This window comes from Drosophila takahashii, chromosome 3R (assembly GCF_030179915.1).
Source record: "Drosophila takahashii strain IR98-3 E-12201 chromosome 3R, DtakHiC1v2, whole genome shotgun sequence".
Classification (NCBI taxonomy): Eukaryota; Metazoa; Arthropoda; class Insecta; order Diptera; family Drosophilidae; genus Drosophila; species Drosophila takahashii.
The window spans coordinates 20,816,609-20,836,751 of NC_091681.1; the positions used below are offsets into that span (position 1 = coordinate 20,816,609).

The 20,143-nt window shown below is 45.8% G+C and overlaps 4 protein-coding genes across 9 annotated transcripts; 2 read left to right on the top strand and 2 right to left on the bottom strand.

Moving 5' to 3' along the window:
- Positions 1-112: 112 nt before the first annotated feature.
- Positions 113-1,649, bottom strand: LOC108064379 (probable 18S rRNA (guanine-N(7))-methyltransferase). 2 transcript variants are annotated; one of them, XM_070217715.1, is made up of 5 exons: positions 1,526-1,649; positions 1,090-1,158; positions 999-1,036; positions 380-945; positions 113-321 (listed from the first exon to the last, which is right to left on the bottom strand). In XM_070217715.1, exons 2-5 carry the CDS (start codon positions 1,126-1,128, stop codon positions 134-136), a joined length of 831 nt encoding a protein of 276 aa, XP_070073816.1. In that variant the 5' UTR covers positions 1,129-1,158; positions 1,526-1,649; the 3' UTR covers positions 113-133. The 2 variants fall into 2 exon arrangements, with proteins under 2 accessions (XP_070073816.1, XP_070073815.1); XM_070217714.1 differs by lacking the exon at positions 1,526-1,649 and having other exon boundaries at positions 1,090-1,230.
- On the top strand, positions 1,286-17,444 carry LOC108064368 (HEAT repeat-containing protein 5B). Of its 5 annotated transcripts, none has more exons than XM_070217713.1 (8): positions 1,286-1,428; positions 8,069-8,485; positions 8,978-10,618; positions 10,684-10,957; positions 11,082-11,114; positions 11,657-15,377; positions 16,010-16,030; positions 16,535-17,444. In XM_070217713.1, the coding sequence occupies exons 2-8, from the start codon at positions 8,148-8,150 to the stop codon at positions 16,858-16,860; spliced, it is 6,354 nt and encodes a 2,117-aa protein (XP_070073814.1). In that variant the 5' UTR covers positions 1,286-1,428; positions 8,069-8,147; the 3' UTR covers positions 16,861-17,444. The 5 variants fall into 5 exon arrangements, with proteins under 5 accessions (XP_070073814.1, XP_017007346.2, XP_070073811.1 ...); XM_017151857.3 differs by lacking the exon at positions 1,286-1,428 and adding an exon at positions 5,312-5,695; XM_070217710.1 differs by lacking the exons at positions 1,286-1,428; positions 16,010-16,030 and adding an exon at positions 5,312-5,695.
- ImpE3 (Ecdysone-inducible gene E3) lies at positions 2,687-3,847 on the top strand. The gene has a single exon (XM_017151880.3). The coding sequence runs from the start codon at positions 2,835-2,837 to the stop codon at positions 3,810-3,812; it is 978 nt and encodes a 325-aa protein (XP_017007369.3). The 5' UTR covers positions 2,687-2,834; the 3' UTR covers positions 3,813-3,847.
- Positions 17,183-20,084, bottom strand: Pbp95 (proximal sequence element A Pbp95). Its single transcript, XM_017151871.3, has 3 exons — positions 19,620-20,084; positions 19,011-19,566; positions 17,183-18,622 (listed from the first exon to the last, which is right to left on the bottom strand). Exons 1-3 carry the CDS (start codon positions 20,082-20,084, stop codon positions 17,466-17,468), a joined length of 2,178 nt encoding a protein of 725 aa, XP_017007360.3. The 3' UTR covers positions 17,183-17,465.
- Positions 20,085-20,143: the final 59 nt, after the last annotated feature.

Sequence of the window (20,143 nt, forward strand, 5' to 3'; positions counted from 1 at the left end):
AAAACCTTGAAAAACCTATGGAAATTAGGAGTTTAAAATACACTATAAATTTAACATGCTAAGGAAAAAACGGTCCTTAGAATTAAGAACAAAAATTACCATCATTTTGTGAGATTAACTAGGTAAACTTTAATCAAAATTTAGCAGGACGCTTGCGCGCAGTGTACTTCGTATCAGGACGCGTTTCCAAACCCTGCCGGCGTCGTCGTTCCTTCTTGGCCAGAATCCAATCTCGCGATTTCTTCGGGGCCTTTCCACGCGCCTCACGGCAGGCATCACGTTTCTTGATATAGTTAACACGCCGCTCCTCCTCAGGAGAACCTAAAAAATAAGGGTGGTAAAGTAAAATAGTTATTTTCAGAATTAATTAGAGACCCACCCAAGGCCTTTGGCAGCTCTGCCGATCCTCCAGTCATCAGCACCAGATAGTACTTCTTTGCCTTGGCGGAGTTGGGATAGTCAACCACCAATCCTCCATAGAAACCCGCCTTCATGGCCTGCGAGGTGACCATCTCAATCTGATCCGAGTTCTCAGGGTAAAATTGAAATACGGCGCGGGCGGTACGCGTTAGACAGGAAAACAGCGTGGTGAAGAACTTCAGCAGGCGCTTGTGGGGATTGTGATACGACTTGTCCGCGTTGCAGAGCCACTGGAGGGCAGAGATCGAGATGGCGCCATCGAAGGTGCCCGGCTTGAAGGGCATACCCTCGCCCATGTCGCCCAGGATCACGTCGCCGGCCACTTCCCGCTCCACCGCGATATCCAGCATGGACTTGGATATATCTATGCCGATCCACATGTGCTCGCTGTCCTCGAGGACGCTTCCCGAGAGGCCGGAACCACAGCCAATGTCCAAAATCAAGCGGGATTCATCGTCATCCGGAAAGGCCAGCAGTTCCAAGGCTCGCTCGGCCATTTCCACTTGGATCTCAATGATGCGGGTGCTAAAAATGCATACTAGTACTCAGATCTTCTTTTTTTTAAAACAATTACTCACTTTGTGGAATATTTCTTGGCCTCATCATCGTTGTAGAACTGAAAGAGCACTAATTTAGATAGAGCCTGTATTTTACCAACCACATACTAACAATTTCTGGAGGTGCTGCATGCTCTGGTCTTCTGGCCATATTTCCTGTATTTCTCAGTAAATTACAAAACTATAAAAATTAAGGAGCGTTTTTATATAAACAAACTAAGAACTCGGCTACACGTGCAATCAGCGAACAGCTGTTTACCATTCGCAGTGCAACGTCTACTTATCGACTCTGCTATCGCTATCGACCAAGTTATCGAGCTAGCCTACACCAACACATATCGTGAAAATCCAAAAATCCGTGAAAAATGCAATTTTTCATTTAAAATAAAAGCAATAATCATGTGAAGAGTGTGATTTAAAGTGTAAACTCGTCCGTGCACCAAGTGAAACGGTGAGTTGAGCCTGAAAACCCGCACGGATTGATAAAAAAGCTAGCATTTGCATGGGGCCGTTTTTGGGTGTGGGAGTGTGCCACTGAAAATTGTTACCTGTGTGTGCGTGTGTAATGCTTCTGACGCGTCAACAAATGACAGTGTTAAGTGCTAATTGGCAACCGCCGTTTGTTGTTGTTGCCCAGGCGGAAATGTAAATGCAAAAAGTTCAGGTGTGCGTGTGTGTAGCCGTTATGTCTGCGCTAAAAAACTAGTGGCACAATTTGCGTAGGAAACCCGTTACGCTGACCCGTTTGCCTTGCTCCAATTTGGCCGAAAAAAGCGAAAACTCATCTAGCCAGTAAGCACAATAACAACAACAACAACAGGTTAATGCTTCTCACGCAGGTAGAACAAATTAATTGAGTACAGCTTTTTCAACAGCTGTTTTTCGGAGTACGAGAGAGCAATTTCTCTCGCTCCTGTTTCGATCTTCAGTGGCTTTAAAAGTGTACCGCAGTCAAGTGCATTTCAAACTGCATCAAAACTTGCATTTCATTTGATGTAATGTTCCTTTGTTTTCTGGCCAAATAAATAAAGCACCCGAATTCAGGTTTATTTGCGGCTCGCCGGTTTACTGCTTGGGTACTCTTTGCATATTTATGAGCAAACTGGTTATTCTTTTTGGCAACGGAACATCTTTCACTCTTTCCAAGAACAACATTCTCTCCTCCGATCGCCGATGGTTACAAAATTTACGCAACAAGCACCGATCGCGGTCGCTGGCCTCTTCACTCAACAAGTTTGCCAAAACCCCCAGAAAAAACAGCAGGTGAAAAGATGAAATCGAACCGCGAAGCTTTTAATACTCTTGAAATTATTGATTTTGACTTTTTGGGATAAACGATGAGCAATAGGTATTTTGCTTATAACAGCTTATGTTACTAGCAAGTCCTTAGCTTAATTATTGAAATATAGGTCTTATACGGAGTTAGTCAAGTTAGGAACTGATTGTTCTTATATACATTCAAAACTTCCTCAATTGGCAATACCCACTTATAGTGGGTTAATTTTGACTTTTTAGGATATAAGATGATCAAAGATATATAACTAGAAAATCCTTAGCTCAATCTTTAAAAAAATAGGCCCTGTACAAAGATAGTCAACTTAGGAATTGATTGTTCCTATATATATTGAAATTCTTCCTCAATTACCAATACCCACTGATAGTGTATAAACTACAACCGAACCCGGTGTCTTCCATTTTGGAAACCAGATACAGATACGGGGACAAAGACAGATACAGATACAGATACAGAGCCAACTACAGATGCTCGCTGGCTGCTGGGAAGAGTAGCTTCAGTTGCGTGCCTCCATTCCCCCAGAGCAAACCGTTCCCGCCGGAAGAAAGTAAGAAAAGCTCGAAATGCGCAGTGGGCTAACGCTTTGTCCCCTGCTGCTGGTGGTGGTGGTGCTTCTAGTGGGTCATTTAGTGGCTCCCGTGGCGCCGGCTAACCTACTGACCAGCTATCTGCCCGCCTCCATGCAGGCCCTGGCCTACTACATAGACCTGCTGCAGTACGAACCACTCTCCACGACGACAGTGGAGCCGCCATTCAGCGCGGATGACGGAGGAGTGGAGTCCACAACAGCCAGTGCGAAACCATCCACTCCGTTGCCCACAAGGAGCAGGACCACTACCACGAGGAGACCGAGTGGAATCGGAGGCTTGGGGTCGGTGTGGTGGCAACCGCCTAGCTGGTGGGAAACGCCCCAGAGGACTTCCACCACCGAGAGACCCACATCGCCACCCACTCTGCCGCATCGTCCAGGAATTTTTGCACCAGCTTCGCAAACGGAAAAGGCCCTGGAAGGCCACACTCTCTTCGAGGAAATCGGAGATGGTTTGGACTTTGACAAGCTGCCTTTGTCTTTAATCCGTGATATTCAGACCGAACGTGAGGACTTTACCAACGATGTGGAATCGCTGGATAACTTTTTGCGCCTGTACGACGATAATTATGGAAGGGCTGCCTTTGACTTTGAGTCCGCCATGGATCGGTGGAGTAGCTCCTCGATAGCGGGCAAAAAGCGGGTTCCGCCCACCAAGCCCTATGTGGATTTCCTGCTGGTCTACGATCTCCTGAAGCGCGACGCCAAGGCGGCGAATCTCAGCAAGTACGAGGGATATTCCGAGGACCTGCTGCAGCAGCTGCACGAGTTGTCCCAGGCCTCTTCGGCCAGGCAATTGCATACCCTTTTCCAAAGGATGCTGGACCGCGGCGACATTCAGCGGAGTGACGTGGTGGCCCGCGTCCAGGGAATCGTCAAAGATCTGGGGAATCCCAAAAGCGCCACCTCCAAGGCCTTGGCTTTCATTCCCAGCATGCAGTTTCTACCTTAAGCTCCTAGATAAGTCGCAATAAAGTCGAGGGACCATTTGACCCTTTCTGTATGCTTAATACTTTATCTTGATTTAGGGTAATCGATCTTTTTATGCAAAACCTAGTGAACATAGTAATACATTTGTAACGAAGTAATGGAATGTTTATTTTGCCCAAGTCCTATAGATGGCAAATATGATATTAGTTCATCATAGTTGAGAAAGTATAGAAACCACATTTTATAGCTGTTATAACGATCTTGAAACAAATATAGATGACTAGCTTATGGGACCAATAAGCGTAGTGTGAGTCATTTGTTGATTTTTTTTGTAAATATTTTAAGGTTTATATTTGATCTACTATTCGTTACTTCTTCTTAGGTTTTTTTTTGTTGTTAATAATTAAATAATGCTCTGTTAATATTGAACCAATAGGACATCTATCTGCGCCGTTGCAATTTATGTGAATTTAAGACCGATATAAGAATACCATTTTTGGATTCTCTCAATCAACCGCTTGGCAATCGCTTTGCAGCCGGAAGTGTCACGGGAAATGGCCTCATAGGACAAAGGAAACAGGACATTGGGCACAGGACACGCCCCTAGGGCCATTCCCCCCTTTAACCCTCATGTTGGCCAACTGACTTAACTGACACATTGACATCGTTCACGACGTTGCGGGTGTGAGTGCATCGGTGTTAATGTGTTATCTATAACAGGTCAGCCGGCTGCAAATTGTTGCTGCTTCTGCCACAGTTTTTTGTTGTTGCTGCATCAGCTGCGATACGACGTCATCGAGCACTCTCTCTTCTCTTTTCCCCAGTGCTTGCCACCCACTTTTGCTCTTTGTCCGCGGCTCCCTCTTAGTTGCGCTCTCGCTCTCTTTGGTACACAGTGGGTTGCTTTTTGATTTTATTTTGTTTTTGCTCTCTCGCACTTAAATTAATTCAGCTATCACACCCTAAAGTAGAATACACTTCGATTTGCCTTTTAAGGAGTCAACAAATAATATTAAATTGTGAATTATGACTAATGGTATTCAAGAAGCGCTTTTAAAAATAAAACCACAAAGTTAAAGTTTTTACAAATAAATCTATGGGCATTCAACTACATATATCTGTGTGGCTTTTAATAATTTAAATTTGTAAAAACATCTTTTTCTTGTCGGAAGGGTATTCAATGTATAAAAATTCGGTGATAAATTCAAATTCATCAGTATTTTGTAGTATTAGAGCTTCTAAAATTTATCTGCTATAACTTCTAGAAAATTTAAAATTTTTTTAAATTTATTTTTACTAATTTCAATCATATCTATTCATCAAGAATAGATTTCTATTCATCAATAATAGATATCTATTCATCAAGAACAGATATTTCTAATATATTTTTTAAACTCTCATGCACTACGTCCCGAACTGCCAATGAAAAGTATAGTACTCCCTAAAAAGAGTATGAAAAGAGCGCGCTCTGCTATCCGGTGGATTGCTTTTCGCCAGCGCTCTTTGGTTTCATTTTGTTTTTGTACTCGGTGCGCGTAGCAAGTGTAAGCGGCTCTGGCTCTGCTTCTTCTTACAAGAGTTCCGCCTGTAATCTCCTCTAATTCGGTTTTATTTTTTCGCAATTTACGCTACATCAAGTGACAAGCTATTGAAAAATTAATTGCCCAATTGAAATTGAAAGGCAAAAAAAAGCATCCATTAGGAAGAGCTTAAAACTTTGCCTGAAAGTGCTGTGGTGGAAAAGTATCGATTTGTGTGAAAATTGCAGGCTGCTGCAGATTGGCGAAAGAAAAGGCGAAGAAAGTTTTCTGGAAATGTGAAGACACAACAAATCGCAACAATGGAAAACTTAAACTTTGCACGCACGCCGCAATTTCTGCGCAAAGTTATCTCCGAGGCGCGCAGGTAAATGCAGGAAAAAAACAAAAACAATGGACAAAGGGTGACGAAGAGGGGTGGGTTGGGGGAAGTTAACCCACCACCGAAAGAAAACACCACCCACCGGCGAACGGGTCACCCTAATATTCCGTATTCCATGGGACAAGTCTAGCCGGGATTTGAAATTGTGGCTGGTTCTTGGACTCTTGTTTCTAGTTTGTTGCACCTTACAGGTTTTACTTGTTTTCCTTTTGTGGGCCGCGCTAAGTGGGCGGAAGGGGGTGGTGCAGCAGCCCGATACCGTCTTATGTAACTCGAGCCTGCAGACGTCAATGGTTCGGTGTCCTCACGCCAGAGGATTATTTCTCCTTGTACATGTGTACCTACAGCTACGGTCACAATATTAGCAGTGCAGAAGGGTAGCCTGGAAAGTGAAGTACATTAAATTAGGCTTTTCCGTCTTTATATAATTTAGTAGCACATAAAAGGATATTTCCAGTATTGGTTAATTTTATTAGCCAATAATAATAAACGGTTTTATATTCGTTAAAATACGTTTGGAATTTAAGTTAAATATTAATACAAAACAACTTGAATATGATTTAAAAAATCCATATTTTCGTTAACTTTTGCAATATTAATTTTAGAATTCTGAAAAATTATAAAAAAGTTTTAAGAATTATGATACATTTATAAAACCCTAATATCAAATATTCATTGCTAATGCTTCGACTGATATTGTATGCAGTATGAAAATATGAACCTTTGTGCAACATGCCACACACGCCACTCGAGGCACAAACCGCAAACAAAGCCAAAAGACAACAAAGAAGCAGAAGAAAGGAGCTGCAACGAACCGAAACCCCTTGGCGTCTAGAACCCCTAAGTCAGGATACCCTTAAAAAGCCCGACAATTAGTCATAGGAAATTGCACATACTCTAGAAAAAAGTGTTTCCACAAGTATGAAATCATCTTGCAAAAGCTTACGAGTCACAACATTCGAATACTCTTCACTCTCCTATTCTTACATTTTTATTAATTAAAGAGAATCTAAATGTATCATTACAAAAAACATTGCGTATTAAGCGACCTCAGCCATCCTTTATTAATCAGCCCAAAATACAAATAAAAAACTATTTCTTTAAATATTATGAGAATTATCTAACACTATTATCCATTATGTACTCATTAGGTTTTAATAATCTTGGACTCATAGTACGTGCTATAAGATCGTGTCATTATTTCGTACTCGGTGTACGTTAGCGTTTAATGGGGCTTTAAAAGGAAAATTATAAAATGGAACTTAAGCATAATAAATACTGCAAGCGGCCTTCCCAAGCCCCGCGGTGCAGCAACGCCCCAAAACCATTAAAATTCCATCCCACCACCCTCCCACACGTCATTTCCATTGTCTTGGACTCGGCAACCCCATTACCCATTGCCGGCGGACATCATTTCGCACATCGCACACAAATGACGAGGACATGAGCTCCTAGCCCTCAGGCCCCTTCGATTTTCCCTGCGAAACGCCTTTGTTTCGGATTAATAATTTGGCTCCTCTTGACTTTGCCGCCATCTGTGTCAATGGGCGCTGCTATCGAGCCCAAGGCGACAGCTCTTTCCCGCACTTATCAAAGCTGCATGCGAGTGGGTGTGTGGATAAAACAAGAAAATGGGACGGGTGTGGGTGGGTGGATTTTCTAGTTGTAATGGTGCAGCTTCCGCTTGAAGCGTGCCAGCGTATCGATACATTTGAATATGTTTTTGGCATGACTTCGGTATAATCATCACCGTCATCATAGGCGTATATATAGATCGAGTGATGCATACTTTTCCTCGGAATGCCGCGGCAGCTCTTTTCGATCCCCCTCTTTCGTAGCATATATTCCGTAAAGTGATTGTTCTACATATTTCCGCAAGCTTAAGGGGCATATTTGGTATATCTAAAAGTAAATACTTTGACCCAAAATTTATGTCGTAACTGAATAAGTATATTATACTTATTGATAAGTGACCTAATTAAGATACTATCGATTTTGGATAAATCTGTGTTTTCATAAAAAAAGGAATAATTAAATCAATGTATATTTAATTTATTTATCTTGTCAATTTTAGACAAATTTTATTACTTTCTCAAATTAAATATTTAACGAAAACACTTATTTCTAATTACATATAGCACCTATTACAAAATTGTGTACCTAAAATCTAAAATAAAGCCTGAAATACTGATCATCAAATTTAAATCGATAATGCAGCTGTCGGTATTAGTAGAATCAAATGGCAAGGTCAAAGTCTCTCCACGATCAGCCCCAAACACACTCTTCAACCATATGTTGAGTTTAATTAATGACACATTCCGCAATTTATTTTGTTGTTTTTTCTCGCTCGCTTTGCAGATCGTTTATAAACAGCGACCCATTTGCCGCCTCCGCCGCAAGGGGACGTTCGGAAACCGAGGAGGAGGCATCATCCGAGATGGAGCTCGCCCACACTTTGACCCTTAACGAGGAGGCACTCAAGCAGTTGCCGGAGCACAAGCGACCGGTATTTGAGCTGGAATGGCTGCGCTACTTGGAGAAGGCGCTGCCACTGGCGTCCAAGCCGGACATCAAGGCCAGCCAGAAGAAGCTGGTGCAGCAGCTCTCGGAAAGAATTCAGGGGGCTCCAGGTCCGCCCATTCGCAAGCTCATCGCCAGCGCCTTGGCCACACTATTCTCCGTCGGCGACACCTTCATGCTCTTCGACACCGTCAATGCCTGCAACGATATCCTGAAGAACAAGGACGACTCGCCCAGCTACCTGCCCACTAAGCTGTGAGTATAATAGAGCCCTGCATGAATGGATTCAATTAATTATTTTGAGTTTCTTGTTTTATATGAATGAATTAATTAGAATTTTGAGTTTAATAGAATTGAATAAATTTGAATTTTGAGTTTATTAGAATTGAATGAATGAATGCCATAATTTCCGAAATAATTCAAACGACAATTTTTTTTGAAGAAGAAAGGGCCATAATTTTGTGATTAAATCTGCCCGAATTTTATTTTATTTACTATGCAGTTAACATTGATTTCTTAAAAAATGTTTTCAAAAGAAAGCACAAAAAAAATCTGGCAAATTCAAAAAATTCTTAAAAATTATTCATTCATTCATTCATTCAATTCGAAATGAATAAGAAAAATATTCAATTTATTTCACATAAAATTGAATTAAACAAAAATTTAATGATTTACACAGGGCTCTAAAGTATATCGTGTTTAAAATATCTATAAATCTAATCCAATATCCTTTAACCATTTTTCTAGTGCCGCCATTTGCGTCCTGGGCTCAATGTACGAAAAGCTAGGTCGGATGATGGGCCGCACGTACGAGGACACGGTCCAGATCCTCATTCGCACCCTGCGCAACGCGGAGTCGCAGGCGCGGATCGAGATAATGCACACGCTGGAGAAGGTGAGCGCTGGCATGGGCACCGCCATCGCCAACGTGCACAAGGACATCTACAAGGCGGCCAAGCACTGTCTCTTGGATCGCGTGATGGCCGTTCGCGTGGCCGCCGCCCGCTGCATCCTCAAGATGATCTACAGTGCACCGTTCCTCTACCAGACCGAGCTGGAGAGTCTGGGAACACTGTGCTTCCGTGCCTTCGATGGGAGCAACTACGAAGTTCGATGTGCGGTGGCTCAGCTGCTGGGCACTCTGTTGGCCTACACCCAACAACTGGCGGAGGCGGCGACGGGCAAAAAGAAGCAGGGCCAGGCGGTCGCCATACAGGCGGCCAAGGGAGCTACTCAGCGTCTGGTTTCCCTGGATGAAGCGCTGGGCATCCTGATGTCGGGCTTCCTGCGCGGCGGCGCCTCTTTTCTCAAGGGCACCGGAGAGATCATCAAGGGCAGCTCGGGAGTCAACAGAGAAGTGCGAGTGGGCGTGACCCATGCCTATGTGGTATTTGTGCAATTCATGGGCAGCGTTTGGCTGGAGCGACAGTTGAGCACCTTCCTGGCACATGTCCTCGATCTGGTGGCCAATCCCAAGGCCGCCTGTTCCCACGTGGATGCGGTGTACTCGCGCAAGTGCATCAACTTCATACTCCGATCGACGATTGGCAAGATGCTGGGCGAAAAGGCGCAGAGTGCTGCCTGTAAGGAGCTCGTCCACCTGGTGGCCAAACAAATGAATTCCATTGACTTTAACCCCGAAAACGCCAAGGACTCGAATCAAGAAACTCTGTTCAGTCAGCACTTATTGGTCTGCGCCCTGCAGGAGCTGAGTTCCCTGCTCATCGGACTGGGAACCACGGCCCAGAACTTGCTGGGCGATCAATCCCTGCAAGCCATCGACGCCACCTGCGCCGTTTTGGTTCATCCCTGTGCCGCCGCTCGCTTGGCTGCCGCTTGGTGTCTGCGTTGCGCTTGTGTGGCGGTGCCAGGACAGATAACGCCACTGATCGATCGCTTTGTGGAGGCCATCGAGCAGATGCGATCCTCGCCAGAGGCAATCGCCGGTTATAGCTGCGCCCTGGCGGCCATTTTGGGAAGCGTTCGGTACTCGCCGTTGGGCATTCCCCACACAAAGGGCAAGGTCGTGTTCAACTGCGCGGAGGAGCTGCTGCGATCTGCTTCCCAGAATAGCCGCATGTCGCTGCATCGCACGCAGGCCGGATGGCTGCTGATCGGCGCCATTATGACTCTGGGATCGCCGGTGGTCAAGGGCTTGCTGCCGCGAATGCTGTTGCTGTGGCGCAACTCGTTTCCGCGATCCAACAAGGAGCTGGAGTCGGAGAAGGCGCGAGGCGATGCTTTCACCTGGCAGGTGACGCTGGAGGGCAGGGCTGGAGCTCTCTCTGTGATGCATAGTTTCCTGTTGAACTGCCCGGATCTGCTCAATGAGGATATAACAAAAAGGTTGCTTACGCCCATCGAGAGCGCCCTGGCCATGCTGGTCAAGTGAGTAATATAATCTATTAAATAAATATATATTGACACTAATGAATTTATTTATTTTTCCCCAGTTTGGCTTCTGTCTTGAAGAGCTATGGCACCCAGCTAAAGGCTCCGGCAGCCATGGTGCGACTACGTCTGTTCGAGACCCTCACTCTGCTGCCTGCGAATGCCCTGGAAGCCTCCTATACTCATCTCCTTCGAATGCTCGTCTCGGAATTCACCCTTTCAGATAACGCAGCCAACACCACTAACTCTCTGCTGCGAACGCTCTGTCATGGCGACGATTCCATCATTCTGGGAACCTGGCTGCAGGAAACTAACCATCGCACCATCGAGGATCAGGTGGGTTTTATTTGGGAATACCTTCTTCCTATACTCGTATGTTACCTTTCTACCAACTGTCTATGCGTGAAACCCTTTTCACTGTTCTCTCCACCCTTCTCTGTATAATTGTGCATTCCCAAAGATGGAGCCCAATCGCAAAGTCGATGGCGAGCATGTAAGTGGTGTGCAATAATTGCTGGCAGTGTTTGTTTCCTGTTCCTGAAAAGTTTGTTTTTGTTTATTTTGGTTTTTTATAACAACTAATTATTTTAAACATTTTCAAAAAAAAAAAATTAATTTTAAACTTTTTTTGCATGAATAATAAGGCTGAACTTGTTAAAACCTTGAATAAGTCTTTTTGTGGGAATAATTTTGTTTTTTAATTTCAGAAAAATTTGATCTATTACTATTTATAAAAAATGTGTTATAGAGTACCAATATATTTCTTCAAATTTATAGAAAAAATAACAATGTATAGAATGTATAGGGCAAGTAAAGCAAATTTTGAGGGTGTAAAATAAAAATTATAGCAATATTTCGAAGTGTACATTTTTAAACTATGTTTTAGTTTATTTTTTACTTGCATGACCATTAAAATTGTTAACGAGGAGCTGTTAATTCTCTTTTTTAATTATAGGAATTATTTTTGTTGTCCGTTTTTGCATTAAAAAACTCCACATAATCAAGCTACTAATTCCATCTCCATTTCCCGTTTAGCTGCAACCCAATAGCGCCGCGGGATCTGGCGCCCTGGAGCATGATCCGTGCTGCCTGTACCGTCCCAGTTGGTCCGCCCAAGGCGCTGGCGGAGCAGCTACGTCCTCTGGCAGCAACGGAACCAACAACATCCAGCTGATCAGCAAGGCGCAGCAGTGTCCAGGACCTCTGCCACTGGGAGTGGCGGTCATCGATATGGCAGTGACTCTCTATGGAACCATCTTCCCCAAGGTGGCCAACAAGCATAGGCTGCAGATGCTGGAGCACTTTGCCGAATGCATCCGCCAGGCGAAGAGCAGTCGTCAGGAAGCCGTCCAGATGAACATATTTACGGCTCTGCTTTGTGCGCTGAAGAATCTGACCGATAGCAAGACCAGTTTGGGCCAGGAGGATGTTAGAAAGAGTGCCACGGCATTGGTAGTTGCTTCGTTGACAAGTGCCAATTCCACCATAAGATGTGCGGCTGGAGAGGCTCTGGGAAGATTGGCCCAGGTGGTGGGAGATTCACATTTCACCGCGGAGTTGGCTCAAAATAGTTTTGATAAACTGAAATCGGCCAGGGATGTCGTCACAAGAACGGGACATTCGCACGCCCTGGGCTGCCTGCATCGCTATGTGGGTGGCATGGGCTCGTCGCAACATCTGAGCACCAGTGTATCCATCCTGCTGGCCTTGGGCCAGGATAGCGCATCGCCAGTGGTGCAGGCTTGGTCGCTCTATGCCTTGGGGCAGATTGCAGACTCCGGAGGACCCATGTTCCGTGGCTATGTGGAGGCCACGCTGACGCTGTGCTTAAAACTTCTCCTCACCGTTCCGCATGCCCATGTGGATGTGCATCAGTGTGTGGGACGCGTGGTGAATGCTTTGATCACCACCGTGGGACCGGAGTTGCAAGGAGGAGGTGGACCGGTGGCCAGTATGAGGGGATCCTTCCTCTGCTCAGCGGCCCTGCTTCAAGCACACGCCGATCCGCTAGTGCAAGCCGAGGCCATTGGTTGCCTGCAGCAGCTGCATCTCTTTGCCAGTAAATCCCTGCAGTTGGAGGAGCTGGTGCCCACGTTGGTTGGAATGCTGGCCTGTAACTACTTCATACTGCGCAAGGCTTCCGTTTCCTGTCTGCGGCAGTTGGCCCATCGCGAGGCCAAGGAAGTGTGTGACCTAGCACTGAACATTAATGCCGAACAACTTCCAGACTTGGTGATTACCGAGTACGGACTTCCAGGATTGCTCTTCTCACTTCTGGACACCGAAACGGATGCCGAGATGCTGAGGAACATTCACGATACACTCACTTCAATGCTGCAAATGCTGGCTGCAGATAATCTGAGCTCCTGGTTGAGTCTCTGCAAGAATGTGTTAACCGTGGCGGTGGAAGGAGGACTCAACGATGATCCCGCAGGCGCAGAGCAAGGCAAAAGCAAGGATGCTGCGGGAGAAGATGAGGAAGAGGACGAGGAGGAGGAGTATGCGGATGATGTAACCGAATACCGGGCGGAGGAGAACACTTCCACCCACCCGGCAGTGCAGCCGAGGTGGCCGACTCGTGTTTTTGCCGCCCAATGCGTCCGGCGGATCATCGCCAGCTGCGAGGCAGCCAGCTCCGTGCACTTTGATCTTCTGCAGGCCAAGGAACAGCAACTGATTCGCTCCCGCGGGGACTATCTCATTCTACATTTGGCCGAGCTTATTCGAATGTCCTTCATGGCCGCCACCTCGGATTCGGATCAACTGCGGCTAGAAGGCTTGCGCACTTTGCAGGAGATCATCGATCGATTTGCCAACGTTCCGGAACCAGAGTTCCCTGGTCATCTCCTCTTGGAGCAGTTCCAGGCTCAGGTGGGCGCGGCATTGCGTCCCGCTTTTGCGCAGGATACGCCCTCCCATGTGACCGCTGCAGCTTGCGAGGTTTGCTCAGCATGGATTGGCTCAGGAGTGGCTCGGGATATCGGGGATCTGAGGAGAGTTCACCAGCTGCTGGTGAGTTCCCTCAGCAAGCTCTCCTCGAAAACCAACAGCACTCAGTTGTACAACGAATCCATGGCCACGTTGGAGAAGTTGAGCATCCTTAAGGCCTGGGCGGAAGTTTACATTGTGGCCATGTTGGGGAATGGAAAGGCTCCAGCTTCCCTTCTGAATCTCCAGTCGCAACAGTCAGGCCTGCAATCCCTGACCAATTTGGAAACGGATCAGGATGTTCCAGACAGCCGGGGAGAGAGTCTTTTGGGATTAGTGCAACCAGAGCTCCACAATCTATCCACTCACTGGTTGAGCGCGATGAAGGATCATGCCTTGCTGCTCCTGCCGGCGGAATTTCAGTCACAACTCCCTCACGATGGAGGCGCCTTCTACACCACGGACACCATTAACTCTTCGAAACCACATTATATGACCAGTTGGCCTCCAATTCTCTACGCCTCTGCCCTGTGGTTAAGGGACGAGGGCTTTGCCCGCCATCAAGATACAAGTGAATCGGCTGCTGAGTCGAATAATAACCAAATCACCCACGGTTCTCTGTCCGCGGATCGCTTCCACATGATCTTTGGCATCTGCATGGAGGCGCTTTGCAGCATGAGAAGTTCTGAGAGACCCAGGAACATTGTGAGTTGCCTGCGGTCGCTGCACAGCATCTTCGATTCGGATTGGGCCAGGAGGCAGCTGGTCAAAGATCGAGCCCTAACCATTGAACTCTGTCACGTGCTGCACCGTCAGATCCTGACGAGAGATGAGCTGCTGGTGCAACTGCTGTGCGTGGAAATTTTAAAGCAAACTATCCGCGCGGCAAGGGAAGATTTGGAGAGGAAGCGTGACGATAATGCAAATTCCGAGGACGGAAAGGGCGGAGAGCGGCTGGGTGAAGATGACTCTATGCAGCCTGGCAATTCCCATGTCTACGCCGTCCTGGAGGTTTGTCTTTGCCTATTTGTCCGCCAAATACCCACCATGAATCCCACGAGACAGGGAGCTGGTGGCTCCGGCCTGCAGCTGGACTTTGCCTATGCCAAAATGGCCACCGGCTCCTCCTTCTTCTCGGTGCTGGGCGATGACAACGGCCTGCTGGTGGCCAGCGGACTGCAGTGCGTCGAACAGTTGTTGGATCTGTGCACTCCCAAAGGTGCCCTAGCAATCCTGCCCACCGTCCTGTACATGACTACCAGTATAGTTAAGGAAATAGCCAACAAGTCGGCCATAGATAGTACTATTCTGGCAAATACAAGTGCTGTGAAGTCTGCCCTGCAGTGCTTGCGATCCGTTTGCGTCCATAAGTGGGCCAAAGTGGAGGAAACATCCGAGGAATGGCAGCAGTTGCTACAGAGTGCTTTGGCTACTATTGTGGATCTTACGAAGACGGCTGGAGATAACGAGGAGAGGAGAGTCGACGAGGTCACCATGCTTCTGGCCATCACTGTCTTCATCCTGCACACTCCAGCCTCCGTGGTGGCCACGCCATCGCTGCAATATCCCTGCATCAATCACTTCCGGCAGTGCCTGCAGTCGGAGCACCTGTCCGTAAAGCTGCGCTGCATCGAAACCACGCGATCCATCTTCGCGCGGGCGGAACTTAAGACAGCCACTCCCTACATCCACGCCCTTGCGCCTCGGATGATCGAGTCGTTGTACGCGGAGTCCAGCAAGGTGCCCACCAGCGAGCTGGAGCTGCAAGTCACCCTGGAGAGCATTGTCACCGTGGAGCAGCTCATCGACTTGTCGGAGCCACAGCATCGTAAGTAAAAGAATATTGGGAAATGATAATGTTTGGTCCTTGCTTAAATTTCGGGGTACTCCTGTTTTCGAGGAAGAAAATTATGATACTTCCGGTTAACTTTGGGGGTATATATTATTTTATATTATACAATTATTCCTATGAATTTTAAAAGACTCTAGGTAGAGTTTGAAGTCCATAATAGACCTATGACTAATTTGATTGATTCACTTTGCTTTTGAATTGTTAAGATAACATAAATGTGATTGATAGATGATAGATCAGTCTTAATATTTAAGTCAGCTGGAGATTTGCTGTTTTAACTACCATATTTTCAGGAGTACCCCTTCTTAGAACATAGATTTTAGCGATAACCCTATTCCCGCCTTTCTAGTTGACACAATTCCTTTTCAAACCTAACATTTGCATAACCTTTGCATTTGCCATTAGGCTGCTCTGTCATCCCAATCTATTTTCTTCAAATGTCTCTTCGAACGCAGCCAAAGTATTGATTAAGTAACATACATAAGAAGCTGCACACTCTTGAGACAAGAACAAGAAATACGTTATTATATATTTGCTCTTTTCTCTGTCTTCTCTTTTAATCAACTCACAAATCATTAATAAAACACTATTAACAAAAAATCCGTTAGGAAACATGAACTTGCTACAAGGTAAATAGAAGAGCTCGATCAAAAATTCACATCTTTTATGTCGACAAAGCGTTTCAGATATATAAGACAGTAAAGCTGTAAATAAATATTTTAAATAGTAATTAAAAAATACTATCATTTATTACAAATGATGATATTTCAAGAAATTAATTTAAGCCATACGCAATACAAAATTACAATCAAATTAAATAAATACATTTTATTCTCATTAAATTCATTAGAAAATCTTCTTATTCTCTGAAAACTTTTATTTATGTTGTGTCTACTGTCTTGTACTATTGAAATGCGTCGTATATTGCACACTTGATGTTTGTTCAACGCACCAATCCATAGAATAGCTCAACCATTAGTTTTAAATGGCAAACAGCATATCACGCTTTAAATGTTGCATGTATGAATTAAGATCTAAACGAATGAAGTGTCATGTCTCTGTGAATGAATGTTTAGTTTCCAACCCTTAAAACAAACTTAAGTATTAATTTTTACCACACCGCCTTTCCACAGACATTCAAATGCTGACCCTGTTGGTTCCTGTGCTCATTGGATTCCTGGCCGAGCCCAGTCGACTCCGGACGCTGCCCAAGTACCAAAGGCAGCTGCACGACCAGGCGCTGCAGTGGCTACTCAAGATCGGTCCCAAATATCCGCAGGAGTTCAAGGCCCTGATGGGACAAACACCTGAGCTGCGACAAAAACTAGAAGCAGCCATTCGCAGTCAACAGCAGTCGATTAATATAGCGCAAAAGGCCACCGAGGCGCAGAGGAACCTGCTGGCCAAGCCACAGAAGCCCACGATCAAGCTAAAGACAGATTTCAGTAACTTCCAATGAGTTGATCCACTAGGAAATCGAACAAAAATAGTCCACAACCTGCTAGTGCTATCGTAAAAATGCTTTGCAATGAATTGTTACCGCATGTACAATGGGATGGATCGGTTCTTTTGACATTGAATGTGAGACCTTTGACATCTGATGTAAAGGTTTAATTTTAAAACGGCTCTTATTTGGCAAAACAGCTTTTAGAAAATCAGTCAAGGAAGTTCCGTTTCAATTTTGTTTAATAAAACACACCGACAAACTTTTCTTTTCGACTGATTGTGCTTTAATCTTTGTAATTTCTTTGCCCAGTAGAATCGTTTGCAAGACAAACACCTGTATTCAATGGAAAGTAAGATTAAATGTAAGATTTGACCTTTATAACAGAAGCAATAAGTGTTTTAAATTACATTCAGAAACTCGAGCCACCCTAATGCACATCGCTAGGGTACCCCTGCGGTCCGGCATTTGATTTTGCTATGTGTGAAAAACAATGAAAGTACCTACAAGTTTATAAATTATTTGTTAGCTATTGTAATGAATTATTATACAACGCGATATAAAGTAAAATAAAAACTTATAAAGCTTAACTATAAACTAATGTATCTAGTCAAATCTGTTTATGGAACTATATATTCCATTTCCACCTCCTGTTTGACTGTATTCATAGTCACCATCTCGTCTTCGCTGAGTGGCTCTGATTTTAGATTCTTATTTGGGCTCTTTTCGGGACTGCTCAGAGCGACATTGATGCCCATGCTGGCAAAATCTGGAGTGGGTCGTGGCAAGGACACCAAGGCTGCGGGTAAATCCGAAAACAGCTGCGACTCCAGGCGACTGAGAAGGGTGGTGCGGTAGAAGAGAGCTCGCAACCGCTGGCGGAAAAGCTGAATAGCCGGCGCGGATTCATTATAGTCCAAGTTATTGGTTTCCCTTCCCTGTTTGCGGCAATCACCGGAGAGAATGCACATGGCCCGGAAACCCATCATGGTGGACCAGTTGGGCGGTAAAAGTGGACTTTTTGAATCACTTTTCTCATCGGGCAGGTTTCTCATCATGTTATTGTAGCACCTAAGCAGTTCGTTTGGCATGCAAATGTTCTGTAGGAGCGAGGGACGGATTGGCGGCTTATATGCAAGAGCTCTGACCACGCACGCAAGGTTTTGGGCGTCTTTCGGAAGCGGGAAGATTGTCGGAATTGTAAGTGGCAAATTGTAGCTGTATTTGAAAAACTCGCCGAGTTCTATGTCGACTTTCGAAAGCCTAGTCGCAGTGTCTGCCTTTCCATCGATTCTAGCCTTTTTAGCTTTGGGTTTTCGTACCCGTGACCCTTTAATCTGTTCGGCTGTAACTAAGGACTCAGGGTCCTCTTGCCACTCCTGCAAGCGCTGCGCCCAGTTATCGGAAGTGACGACCGGCACCTTTTTTGAACGACGACGCGGCAAGTCCTCTACTTTGGCATTGGGATTCTGTTCCAGGAACTTCTTGATGACCAGGAATCGCGTTCGACAGCTAGTGCGCGAGTGATTGCCCAGGAACGTGGCGCAGTTTAGCCACTGGGAGGCCCCGTGCTGGGTGACGAAGCTCATCAGCCGGGTGTCGTCCTGCACCGACCAGGAGTCCGTCTTGTTGCGCTGCGCCAGAACATTGTGATAGCGAGTCCGCAGCTGGGCCAAAGATCGGTTTGGGAAGAGGGAGCGCGGAAAGCAGTGAAACTTGCCATTGTACTCCTCCACGGCGGCGAATAGCATCATGTCCTCTTTGGTGCTAAAGGGCTCTGAAATATTAGAAAAGAAATGAGTGATAGAAATAAAAGCTATATTATAAGTAATGAGTAGACCTCGGATTTTGCATAATTGCATATTTCTTATAGGATAAAGATAGATTAATTCTGAAAACACGAAAGTTGTTTTTAATAAAAATATAGTTTAAAATGAATAGCATATTTGCAAAATTAAAAATTTGAGCCTCCAGTTGCTTGCAAATATTTTACATATTTTATGCTTATATTTTTTGCATATATTTTGCATATTTCCAATATGGATTCGAATTTAGTACATTTGAAAAATATGACACCTACCTAGAAATGTGGATAAAAATCTGACCAAAAATGGACAAATATGCAAAATCCGAGGTCTAGTAATGAGAATATGAAGGATACCCACCGCGACTGATGCTGGGATGCAGCACATAGTAGTAACGTCCTATCAGCGTCGACTTGGACTTGTCCGGGAAGTACTCCGCTACCTTCCTCCAGTTAATTACGCCGTTTGCCGTATTCCTCTCGGCCAGCTCTCGTAATCGTTCGTTATCCTCGTCGCTCCAGCGGTTGCTGCCCTTGGGCTCCAGCAGATGACGCAGGGCGGTGATGAAGCGTACGAAGCACTGGTAGTCGGAACGCATATTCAGCGACTCGGCAATCAGCTCCCAGTTCTGCATCCGGTTGGCAGAGGCCACTGCCAGCAGGGTCTCATCCTCCTCCACCGACCAATCGTCACGCTTAAGATCTGGTCTCAGGTAGACCCGCCACATGGCCTCGCAGCTGTACGGAGAGTGCCGATACTCCAGGTCCAAAGTGCTGATCTGGTTCCAGTCGATCCGGAAGCTGCTGTCCGCCGTCGCCAGCAGACTGGCCAGTGTTTGTAGGTGCCGTTCGGTGGGCTTCCGCTTCAGGCTGCCGCTGGGCATTCCGTTTATCCTGTGACTGCTGTGATCGAGTAACTGCAGAAATGAATATGTATATATGTTCTTTGGTTTTGATTTGGCCTGCTCACCTGTTGCTTGATCCCCATGATCACGTTCTTCTTGTCCAGCAGCGTCCACACGTGACGGGAGTGCATGTCGAAGTCGGTGGGAAACATCTCCGTGTGGCAGCGCGCCTCGTAGTCCTCGTTGTTGGGACAGCTCCGGCCGTCGATGTCGCGGAAGAAGAGGTTGCCCTTGAAGCGGAACGTGCCCTTCCGCAGGATGGCCCCGCTCAGGTTAAGGTTAAGGGAATCCGGTCCGAATTGGGAGCGTGGCCTCAGCCGGCGCACCAGGATCTCCTCGTTCCGGGCGAAGCGTTCTCGAACTGTCTGCAGCATGGACAGAATACTGGAGCGGACTTGGAGAAGGCGTCGCTGGAGCTCCTGGTTGAGCAGCAGTGCGTTGGTGTCACTCGGTTCCGCGGTGGTCTGCAGCAGGGCGGAAATCTCGCCCAGCAACTGCTGCTGGTTCAGCCGCAGATCCTCCACATCCATCGCGTGCGATTTGTTTTGATTTCGTTAAATTAAACAATCTTTGTTTTTGTAAATACAAT

What these genes read in the sequence shown, in the direction of transcription:
- LOC108064379 (XM_070217715.1), bottom strand. Translation starts at nt 1,128, where the DNA reads ATGGCCAGAAGACCAGAGCATGCAGCACCTCCAGAAATT. An exon ending in GCCAAGAAATATTCCACAAA is followed by an intron (nt 946 to 998) that starts GTGAGTAATTGT and finishes ATGCATTTTTAG; the next exon opens with CACCCGCATCATTGAGATCC. An exon ending in AGAGCTGCCAAAGGCCTTGG is followed by an intron (nt 322 to 379) that starts GTGGGTCTCTAA and finishes CTTATTTTTTAG; the next exon opens with GTTCTCCTGAGGAGGAGCGG.
- ImpE3 (XM_017151880.3), top strand. Translation starts at nt 2,835, where the DNA reads ATGCGCAGTGGGCTAACGCTTTGTCCCCTGCTGCTGGTGGTGGTGGTG.
- LOC108064368 (XM_017151857.3), top strand. Translation starts at nt 5,631, where the DNA reads ATGGAAAACTTAAACTTTGCACGCACGCCGCAATTTCTGCGCAAAGTT. An exon ending in AGCTACCTGCCCACTAAGCT is followed by an intron (nt 8,486 to 8,977) that starts GTGAGTATAATA and finishes CCATTTTTCTAG; the next exon opens with TGCCGCCATTTGCGTCCTGG. An exon ending in ATCGCACCATCGAGGATCAG is followed by an intron (nt 10,958 to 11,081) that starts GTGGGTTTTATT and finishes GCATTCCCAAAG; the next exon opens with ATGGAGCCCAATCGCAAAGT.
- Pbp95 (XM_017151871.3), bottom strand. Translation starts at nt 20,084, where the DNA reads ATGGATGTGGAGGATCTGCGGCTGAACCAGCAGCAGTTGCTGGGCGAG. An exon ending in TCATGGGGATCAAGCAACAG is followed by an intron (nt 19,567 to 19,619) that starts GTGAGCAGGCCA and finishes TCATTTCTGCAG; the next exon opens with TTACTCGATCACAGCAGTCA. An exon ending in GCATCCCAGCATCAGTCGCG is followed by an intron (nt 18,623 to 19,010) that starts GTGGGTATCCTT and finishes CTAATATTTCAG; the next exon opens with AGCCCTTTAGCACCAAAGAG.